This window comes from Nelumbo lutea, chromosome 2, assembly GCF_056320005.1.
Source record: "Nelumbo lutea isolate HS-2025 chromosome 2, American lotus-T2T, whole genome shotgun sequence".
Lineage (NCBI taxonomy): Eukaryota > Viridiplantae > Streptophyta > Magnoliopsida > Proteales > Nelumbonaceae > Nelumbo > Nelumbo lutea.
The window spans coordinates 48129141-48139132 of record NC_142685.1 but is presented as its reverse complement, the minus strand read 5'-3'; the positions used below and the strand labels follow the sequence as shown (position 1 = coordinate 48139132).

The following is a 9992-nucleotide window of genomic DNA, read 5'->3' as shown; positions in this document are numbered from 1 at the left end:
ATACAAATCTTGGATGCCCAACTTGCTAAGTGAGCTGTGGAAATTTTTACTAGATACAACTTTTGTAAGTATATCCGCCAGCTAGTCTTCAGATTTGACAAAAGGAAATCGGATGATTTTGTCTTCAATATTTTGTTTGATGAAATGCCGGTCCACCTCCACATGCTTTGTTTGATCATGTTGAACGGGATTCTGAGAGATATCTATGGCAGCCTTGTTATCACAGAATAGGTCCATCTTAGAGGTTGGGGAGAAACCGATTTCAGTCATTAATCTTCTAAGCCAGAGAAGCTCGCAAAGCCCTTTAGCTATTCCCCGAAACTCAGTTTTAGCACTTGACAATGCCACCACTTTCTGTTTTTTACTCTTCCATGTGATAAGATTTCCACCAACAAATGTAAAGTACCCCAAGGTGGATCTTCTGTCCGAGATATTTCTAGCCCAATCTGCGTCTGTATACCCTTCAATCTTTAGATGATTATTCTTTGAGAACACAAGTCCTCTTCCGAGTGAGGACTTCAAGTATCGAAGAATTCGCATTACAGCATTCATGTGATCTTCGCTTGGACAATGCATGAATTGACTCACCACGCTAACCACGTAAGTGATGTCTGGACGAGTATATGAGAGGTAAATAAGTTTACCAACCAGCCTTTGATATCTCTCCTTACTGGTAGGTACTTGGTCGGGGTATTCTCCAAGTTTATGGTTTTGTATAATTGGTGTGTCTGCCGGCTTGCATTCCAATTGTCCTACTTCAGATAGTAAATCTAAAGTGTACTTTCGTTGAGACAGAAATATACATCTCCTTGATCTAGTAACTTCAATTCCTAGAAAATATTTGAGCCCTCCCAAGTTCATTTCGAACTAAGTTGCCAATTGCCTTTGAAGAGTTGCTATTTCTTCTAAATCATTTCCGGTGATAATCATGTCATCTACATATATTATTAAGGCTGTTACCTTCCATCGTTGGTGCTTTAGAAATAGTGTATGGTCCGAATAGCTTTGTTGAAAGCCATATTTCTTCATCGCAAGACTAAACCGCCCAAACCATGCCTGCGGTGATTGTTTCAGTCCATATAGTGCTCGTTGCAGTTTACACACAACTTTGGTCTTGGAATTTGCTGTATAACTAGGTGGGATGTCCATGTACACCTCCTCTTCAAGGTCACCATGGAGGAAGGCGTTCTTTACGTCGAACTGGTGTAGCGGCCAATCAAGGTTTGCTGCAAGAGATAATAAAACTCTAACCGTATTCAATTTTGCCACTAGTGAGAATGTCTCTTGATAATCTACGCCATGTATCTGAGTATAACCTTTCGCGACTAGCCTTGCTTTGTATCTCTCGGTCGACCCATCTACTTTGTATTTAATGGAAAATACCCACTTACACCCTACAGGTTTCTTCCCTTCGGGCAAGGTAACAAGAGTCCATGTTTTGTTCTTTAATAGTGCCTCTATTTCTTCCTGTATGGTCTGTGTCCATTTCTAGTTTGTCAAAGCTTCTTGAACATTGGTGGGAATATGATGTGAGGACAATTCTTGCACAAATGTTTTGAGAGGTTTGGAGAGTCTCTTTGTTGATACATAATTGACAATTGGATACTTTGACATCCGGTCCTCAATCTCTAGAGAATATCTATTTGGCGGTTTGCCACGATTATGCCTGAAAGGTAAAGTGTAACCAACAGAAGTATTCATATCATTAGAGTTTGAAGGCATAGTAGGAGAGTTTACCTCAGGGTCATTCACTTTAGGAATATTCTCAGGAAATGGGTCTTTGGGTACTGTGGAGGTTGGGGTCTCTATTTCTTCTACTGGAAGTGGCGATGGCGATGTAGACGTTTCCGGTGTTGTAGATGTCTCTCTTGAAACTCCACCAGTTGTAGAAGGTTCTTCATTGACCATCTTTTCTGTTGAATCACTATTATTCAGTCAATCGGGTAGAAACCAGTTATGTTTTGCACTCTGATTCTCCCCCTGAAGAGAAGAATTGGTTTTGGAAGGAGAGTAGAATGTTTCAGATTCCAAAAAAGTAACATCCATGGTAATATAGGTCCGTTGGGTGGCTGTATCATAACATCGGTATCCTTTCTAATGTAACGCATACCCCAAAAATACACACCGAGTTGCTCGTGGATCAAGTTTTGTGCGTTGATTTTTATGTAGATATACAAATGCCACAACCAAAAACTCGAGGTGGAATCATCAACACGGATGGTAGAGAGACATGTGATGAAAGTGCTTGTAATGGTGTCTTAAAATGTAAGATGCGTGATGGCATTCAATTAAGGAGGTGTACAACAGTAGCAACAGCATCAACCCAATGTCGGTTAGGTACAAGTGCTCCAAGTAGCAAAGCACGAGCAGTTTCGAGTATGTGCCGATTCTTTCTCTCAGCAATGCCATTTTGCTGTGGAGTTTGTAGACATGAAGTCTCATGAAGTAGTCTATGAATCCATAAATAATCTTGGAACCGTTGATTTATGTATTCTCCGCCATTATCAGACCTGAGAACCTGAATTTTAGCCGAGAACTGAGTCTTCACCATCATATGGAAGGATTGAAATATAATCAACACTCCATCTTTATGTTTCATCAGATATAACCATGTCATGTGAGTGCAATCATCAACAAATATTACAAACCAGCGAAACCCAAACACCGTAGTTACCGGGGATGGCCCCCACACATCAGAGTGAATTAAAGCAAATGGAACTTTACTTTTATTCATACTTAAAGGATATATAGTTCTATGACTCTTAGCTAAGATGAAAGTTTCACATTGAAAATTACGAGGCTGCATATCTGTAAATAAATCCGAAAATAAATGTTTCATGTAACCAAATGATGGATGTCCCAACCGGCGATGCTAGATCCAAATCTGCTATTCTTTGGTATTACTCTGATGGTGTGCATGATGTGCTCGACCCATACTGAGATCATCCATGTAGTAGAGCCCCCCCTCCCTAGTACCACACCCAATTATCTCCTTGGTGAGAATATCCTGAAGAAGACAAAAAGTAGGATAGATGAGCACAACACAATTTAGATCAGTGGAAATTTGGCTAACAGATGGTAATTTATGAGAGAGAAAGGAAACAAGCAAAGTGTTCTTTAAGGATATTGTAGGTGACAAGGTTACAGTGCCTGCTCTTGTCACTAGATATATAGCCCAATTGGCATTAGAAATTGTAGTCCGTCTTGGTGGTGAAGTTTTTGAAAAATCAGTGGCATCATAGGTCATGTGGTCGGTAGCCCCCGAGTCAAGTATCCATGCATTGCTATCAGTAGTGTTGTGGGGAAGGTTGTTACCTGAATCTGAGAGGTGTACGTCTCCTTGTGGTAGTTCAACAAGCGATGTGAATGACAGTTGGGATTCTGCTGTAACCATCGCAGCCTTACCACCAGTTTCAGCCTTGTCTTGACGTTTCTGGGCTTAAAGTTCATGTAGTTTGAAGCAATTCTCCCGGGTATGCTTTGAGTTACCACAATGAGAACACATAGTTTTATCAGAAGATGTTCGAGATTTAGAGGACATACCAGCTTTTCCGTTGCTCAAAGAAAGAGAGCCTATTAAGGATGAAGTAGGTTGTCCCGTTTTAACACTTTTGGAGGCCAAAACAGCTCCTGGAGTTTCAATATTGTTACCAGTGATCATGACCTTTTGCCGAATAGCTTCCCTACGAACATGTGCATATGCCTGCTCAATAGTGGGAAACACGTGCATTTGGAGTACATCTACTTGAATCTTGTCAAGTTTGTCATCAAGGCCATCTAAGAAAATATACACTCTCTCTTCTTGAAGAAGATCATTATATCATTGAATATTTGCAGCACACTCCATTGGATTTGGATGGCGAAAATCAATTTCACGCCACAAACCTTGGAGATCATTAAATATTTTTCAAGAGATCCTCCAGACTAGCGCAAGCGGGTCACACGGCGTTGGAGATCATATACTTGTGAGGTGTCACTGCCATCAAAGTAGGTAGTAGCAACAGAATCCCACACCATCTTTGCCGTAGGGAATCGAATAAAGTTACCGATCAAGGATACGTCAATGGAGTTAATTAACCAGCCCTTGACAATAGCGTTGTCCGTGCGCCACCTTCGAAAGGTTGGGTCAGTCTGAGGAGGTCGGGGAAGCTCACCATTAATATATCCCAATTTGTCTTTACTGGAGATATACGTCTCAACAACTTGGGACCAAAGAGCATAGTTGGTGTCGTCCAACTTGATACCAATCTGTGCGACAGGAGTCTCTGTAGTCAAGGTTGGTCTGTGCAGGTTTTTAGCCATTTTGGTGGTTGATTCTGTGAGGGTAGGTCGGATCGTTGTTCCCCCACCGGATCTAAGGTTTTTGAATTGGACATGGTTGTATCTCCCGAAGGGTGTCCCTACTAATGGTGTCTCGGAGCAGAAGAGCTTAGTGCCATAGGGCGGAGGAAGAGGTGAGAAATCTTGGAAATCAAACACCGAGTTCGCAATCTCGACGAAGGAATCCGAGTTCCTCTTGTTGGTTGAAAAAACCATTCGCGCTTCGTCGATCTCCGAGATAAAAAACCAAAGCTCTAAAAATAGTAATATTCTAGTACGGCTACGAATTACCTCAAGAACGTGATCTTGATGCTGATCTCTGTAGATGCTCCACAGAACCGATAAATTTTCCCAGTAGATTGAACGTGTAGAGGTCCTTTGGAGATTGCCTATCCGGCTGCGTTCGACTTCTGACGTCGGAGATAGACGACACAATCCGGTTGCGTCCACAGAGTTGAGGAAGAGGTGATCGCCTATCCGGCTGTGTCCGACTTCCGACGTCAGAGATAGACGACATGATTCGGCTGCGTCCACAGGGCTGAGGAAGAGGTGATCGCTTGTCTGGCTGCGTCCGACTTCCGATGACTTTATCACTGCTCCGAACTTCTATTTTATCTCTCCTGGTTTTTGGGTGATTTGTCGTTGATCATCAAGCAGAGAGAGAGAGAGCCAACCATGACTGGAAGGACGAAGCCTAATAAGCACACGGCCAAGGAGATTGCCACCAAGATCAATGCTGCTACCACTAATAGAGGAGGAGGTAAGGTTGGGCTCGTCGATTGTTCTGGGCTCGGTACGGGTGGCCAATCACTGTAGGATCACCTCTCGAATGCCTTCCCTATAGGATCGATGCTCTGATACCATGACAATTCGTGTAGAACGAAAGATATTATTCTTTTATTCCCCTGTCTTTCTTCAGGGAATGAATATATATATATATATATATGGCCTTCTTCCATCTTTCCTTGTCCAATACAAACTACTCCTATGATAAGGATTAGTGATCACTAACTCCGGATAGGAGTTGTCCCTTGAATTAAGGAATATCCTCATACTTTGACAACTCACGCTAATAATTTTTGAGAGTCCGGATCTCCTGCCCACACAAACTCTGCCCACGTTGATCGCAGTCACACATGGAGAACATCTCACCATCTACATAGTATTATGCAGGGGGAGATGTTCTCAATTCACGGGGGGTAGTGTGTTGTGGGTAGACGTGAATAGGAGATCCGAATTCCATTTTTTTATTAAAACCATTTTCAAGTAATTCATAATTCGCAAAGCCAAAGAAATCTGTTGGTCAGGCTCAATTTGGAAAGAGTATAAATACAAATATGTATAGTACAAATACATACAAAATAATACAAAATGCAAGGTTTTACGCTCTACATATTTGTGTTTGTACTCCTTCCAAATGTAATCTTAAACAATATCAACAATGCAAAATTAATAAAACGATGAAGATTTTTATCTGTTTCTGTTATTCTTTTTCCTATTTCCTATGATGTTATTTTTTTTTTTATGTTTCTGTCAGAAATCCAAACGACCGAAAAGAACGCCGTAACAGAGAACAGAAAGGGAAAACCCTCCAACCCCAACTAAACTCTCACTAGAATACACTGATTTATTTTCCATTACCATCCATACAAAACTGCTTGAACTGTCACCCAGGTCTTGATTTTGGGTCTCGCATGGTTGAAATTTGCCTTTTGGCATTTGGTTAAAAACTGTTTGACCCAGGTAGTTTAGCCGTTGGTTCGTTTGGCCAGTCATTTTATTGTGGGTTGTACATTTGATGTACGTATAAATTTTTGAAGATCATAATTTTGTACTTAGTTGATTTTTTTGGGTGAATAATTTTTTAAGATCTATAAGTCATGTTATTTTCGCCAAAAAAAAACCCTCTTTTGGGTCTCAAATTTAAGTTTTTAATATAAATCAAAAACTAAATTTAAAAATGATTATACACATTATTACATCTCAAAAATAATTATATACTAGTGGGGACTTGTTCCATGCATGGGATTTGTTAAGTTAAAGATAAACAATAGAAACATGTAAGAGTATATAATTGTTTTATATAATAATTTAATAATCATTTATATTTTATATACTACTTTTAATAATTTTTTACAATACAAAAATAACAATAATTAATTTTAAATAGGGTTGTTTATCAAATTTAGGGATGACGATTTTTTCCATTTCCCCGCTCTTAGTAGGGGTCCACCCTAAATGAGGCAGGGATGGGGGTGATTTTTCCCCATGGGGATGGAGATGTGAAAATTTTCATCCCTATTGGTGGGGACGATGTAGGGACGGGGAGAGTGCTCCCTGCCCCACGGGGACCCTAATCCCCACTCCATGGAATCCCCGTTACTATATATGTATATATATATCCATACCTTTATATATGTATGTATATATGTACACATACGTCTATATGTCAATATTTTTAAAAATATGGTTGAATTTATTTGAATCTTTTCTAATATGATTGTAAATTTTAATTATTTTATTTTATTTAACAAAAAAACATAATGGTTGACATTATAAAGAATCATGGGGAGTGGGGATCCCCGTGGAGACATGGATAGGGATAACTTTGTCCCTATTAGTAGGGATGGGGATTTTTGCAGGAACGGGTATGGGGAGAGGCTCCTCATCCCCGCCTCGCCTCATTGCCATTCCTAATGAAACTAACCAACTCAATTTCTATTATTTCCAATCAGGTTTGGTTCAACAATTTCCCAACTCAATTAGGTCGGATCAATTTTGCTTTAGCCATTTATAAACCAACTAAAATCAAACGACCCAACCATAGATATATTTTAATATTTTATATTTTAAATATATTTTTAATATGAGAAAATGGAAAATTTTCAATATTTCTTAGGTTAAAATATTTTATATCATAAACTTAATTCTTAAATTTAGTTTTTAAATAATGTCATTGTAATTTTTTTAAATTTACTTAATTTTTAAATTTAATTTTTTAGTTTAATTCTTTTGAACCCACCGACCAAATCGAAAGTTGACCCAAACCAATATAACCTTAGTGACCAATCCCCAACCTGACCAAGTCGATTTGGTTGGCCAAATAACCTACAATTGAACCGAACAAACCTATGAACAATAGTTTAATCTTCAATAATTATTAAAAATTTATAGCAGAAATACACAATAAATTAAATTTAAAAAGCTAAGTAACAGTGGTTTAGATTCCAATAATTATTGAAAATTTTCTATTAAATAACAAAACAAAAATAGATTTATACATAATTATTGAAAATATATTTATCATAAAAACAATAAATAATTACTGAAATACAATAAACATTATTTTTTTGAAAGTTATTTTCTAGAATTATTAATTGATATAAATGAAATTATTTATTTATTGAAATAATATCATTATTTAAATTTTAAAATATTAATTACTTGTTCAATTTAATAACCTTAAAATTATAGTACTATTAATACATAATTTTGTTATTTTAACTATTTAAAATCTAGTTTTGTTTTATAATTAAAAGTTATTCAATAACTATTTAAAATATATTATTAATTGATTTAAAATATTAATTTTAATATTGATAAAATTCAGATCTATATATTGTTAGTTTTAGAATAAAAGAGAAGGAAAGATAAAAGAGAGAGGGAGAGAAGAGAGAGGAAGAGAGAGGAAGAGAGGGAGAGAAGAAAGAAAGACCGATTCAAACTAGAGAGAAGAATCTACCCTCTCTAGTTGGCCAGGTTATATTTATAGTTTTCTATATCAAAAATAAGTTCACTCTTGTGCCCCTACTTAAGTATGGAACATATTACTTAACTCAACACTACACCTCATATTAAACATAAACAAAAAGACTAATCTGCCCCTATATAATCGACACTAACATTCCCCCTCAATCTAGTGAGTATATATCATATAATCCTAGCTTGTTACATATGTAATCCACTCTTGCCCGATTCAACCTTTTGGTGAACAGATCTATCCATTGGCTTCTTGTGTTAACATATGTTGTACTTATTACTCCACTAAGAACCTTCTCTCTCACAAAGTGACAATCAACTTCTTCTGTGTTTTATTCTCTCATGAAAAACTAGATTAGAGGAGATGTGGATTGCAGCTTGGTTGTCACAATAAAGCTTTATCGAAGTATTAATTGAGTATCCCATCTGTTGTTAAAAATTTCTCAACCACACTAGTTCACAAGTTGTATGTGCCATGGCTTTGTATTCAGCTTTTACACTATTTGCCACCATTGTCTATTTCTTACTCTTCCATATCACCAAGCTACCCCAAGAAAGGTACAATAACTTGTAGTGGACCTTTTGATAGATACAAAACCATCCCAATCAGCACCAGTGTATCATTCTATTTTAAGTTTTCCTCTACTCATGTATAGCAAGCCACGACCAGGAGCTCCCTTCAAATACCTTACAATCCTTAGAATTGCATCCCAATGTGGAACCCGAGGATTTTGCATAAATTGATTCACCAAACTAACTGTAAATGAAATATCTAGCCGAGTAATGGTTAGGTAGTTTAGCTTACCCACTAACTTTCTGTACTTTCCTGGATCTTCAAACTCCTCACCTGTATTAGTACTCAACTTGGCATTCAATTCCATGAGTGTTTCAGCTGGTTTGGCACCCAAGAACTTTGTTTCCTTTTGTAGGTTAAAGACATATTTCCTCTAGCACAAGTTAATACCATAATACTTGGACCTCGCTACCTCTACCCCTAATAAATATCTTATTTTACCAAGGTCCTTTGTCTAGAAGTGATCATGCAAAAAGGTCTTCAACCTATCAATCCTGGACCTGTCACTACCAGTAATAACAATATCATCTACATATACCACCAACAAAATCTTCATAGCACCAAAATCATAGTTGAATACTGAATGATCGACTTAACATTGTTTCATGCCAAATTTCTTCACTACTTCACCGAATCTTCCAAACCATGCACAAGGGGACTGTTTAAGTCCATAAATAGCTTTACCACCATTAGCCACCGCATGATTTGTCCAGGTTGAAAGTGGGTCATATAGATCATAGCAAAAATTAATAGTATGTCCATCCATACCACAATGTGTACACCTTCTTGGACCATTACTACATCCTTTACCACGAGCTTCCCTTGAATCTTGACCTCCAACATGCCCACCACCATGACTGTATGAGTCTACCTCCACCACGACTGTACAAATGTCTACCACTACCACCACGGCCTGGTTGAACCTGATGAGTTACTCCTATACCACCATGACCTGCCCCTTTTGTCACTATAAAAGCATACCTATCCGATATGGTGGGGTTCTCCAGATGTTCAATGGAAATCCTTTGGAGATGGGCAAACACCTCTTCAAGGGGAGGAAGGGCAGACCCACTTAGTATCTGTGCTCTCATCGATTCATATTCAAACTTCAATCCCACCAAAAATTTGGTTACATCAAGTTGCTCTCTCTATCATTGCTGAATTTTAACATCAGATGTAAGGGAATGATACACATTCAACTCATTTCTTAGATTCCTCAGATTAGCATAGTACTCCTCAAGACTTTGATTATCTTACTGTAGATTAAAATGCTCTTGATAAAGCTGGTATATTGTAGTGGTATTGTCCTACCCTAAGTAAAGTTTCTTTGCATGATCCC

General features: G+C 37.9%; 1 protein-coding gene across 1 annotated transcript; it reads right to left on the bottom strand.

Moving 5' to 3' along the window:
• Positions 1 to 2284: 2284 nt before the first annotated feature.
• Positions 2285 to 4536, bottom strand: LOC148870469 (uncharacterized). The gene is made up of 5 exons (XM_088969974.1): positions 3964 to 4536; positions 3544 to 3703; positions 3146 to 3438; positions 2905 to 3007; positions 2285 to 2808 (listed from the first exon to the last, which is right to left on the bottom strand). The coding sequence occupies exons 1-5, from the start codon at positions 4534 to 4536 to the stop codon at positions 2285 to 2287; spliced, it is 1653 nt and encodes a 550-aa protein (XP_088826100.1).
• Positions 4537 to 9992: the final 5456 nt, after the last annotated feature.

Coding starts and splice junctions, on each gene's coding strand:
- LOC148870469 (XM_088969974.1), bottom strand. CDS start 4,536: ATGGTTTTTTCAACCAACAAGAGGAACTCGGATTCCTTCGTCGAGATT. Junction 3,008..3,145: donor TAGTGACAAGAGCAGGCACT/GTAACCTTGTCA, acceptor TGTCTTCTTCAG/GATATTCTCACCAAGGAGAT. Junction 2,809..2,904: donor ACATCATGCACACCATCAGA/GTAATACCAAAG, acceptor ATTTATTTACAG/ATATGCAGCCTCGTAATTTT.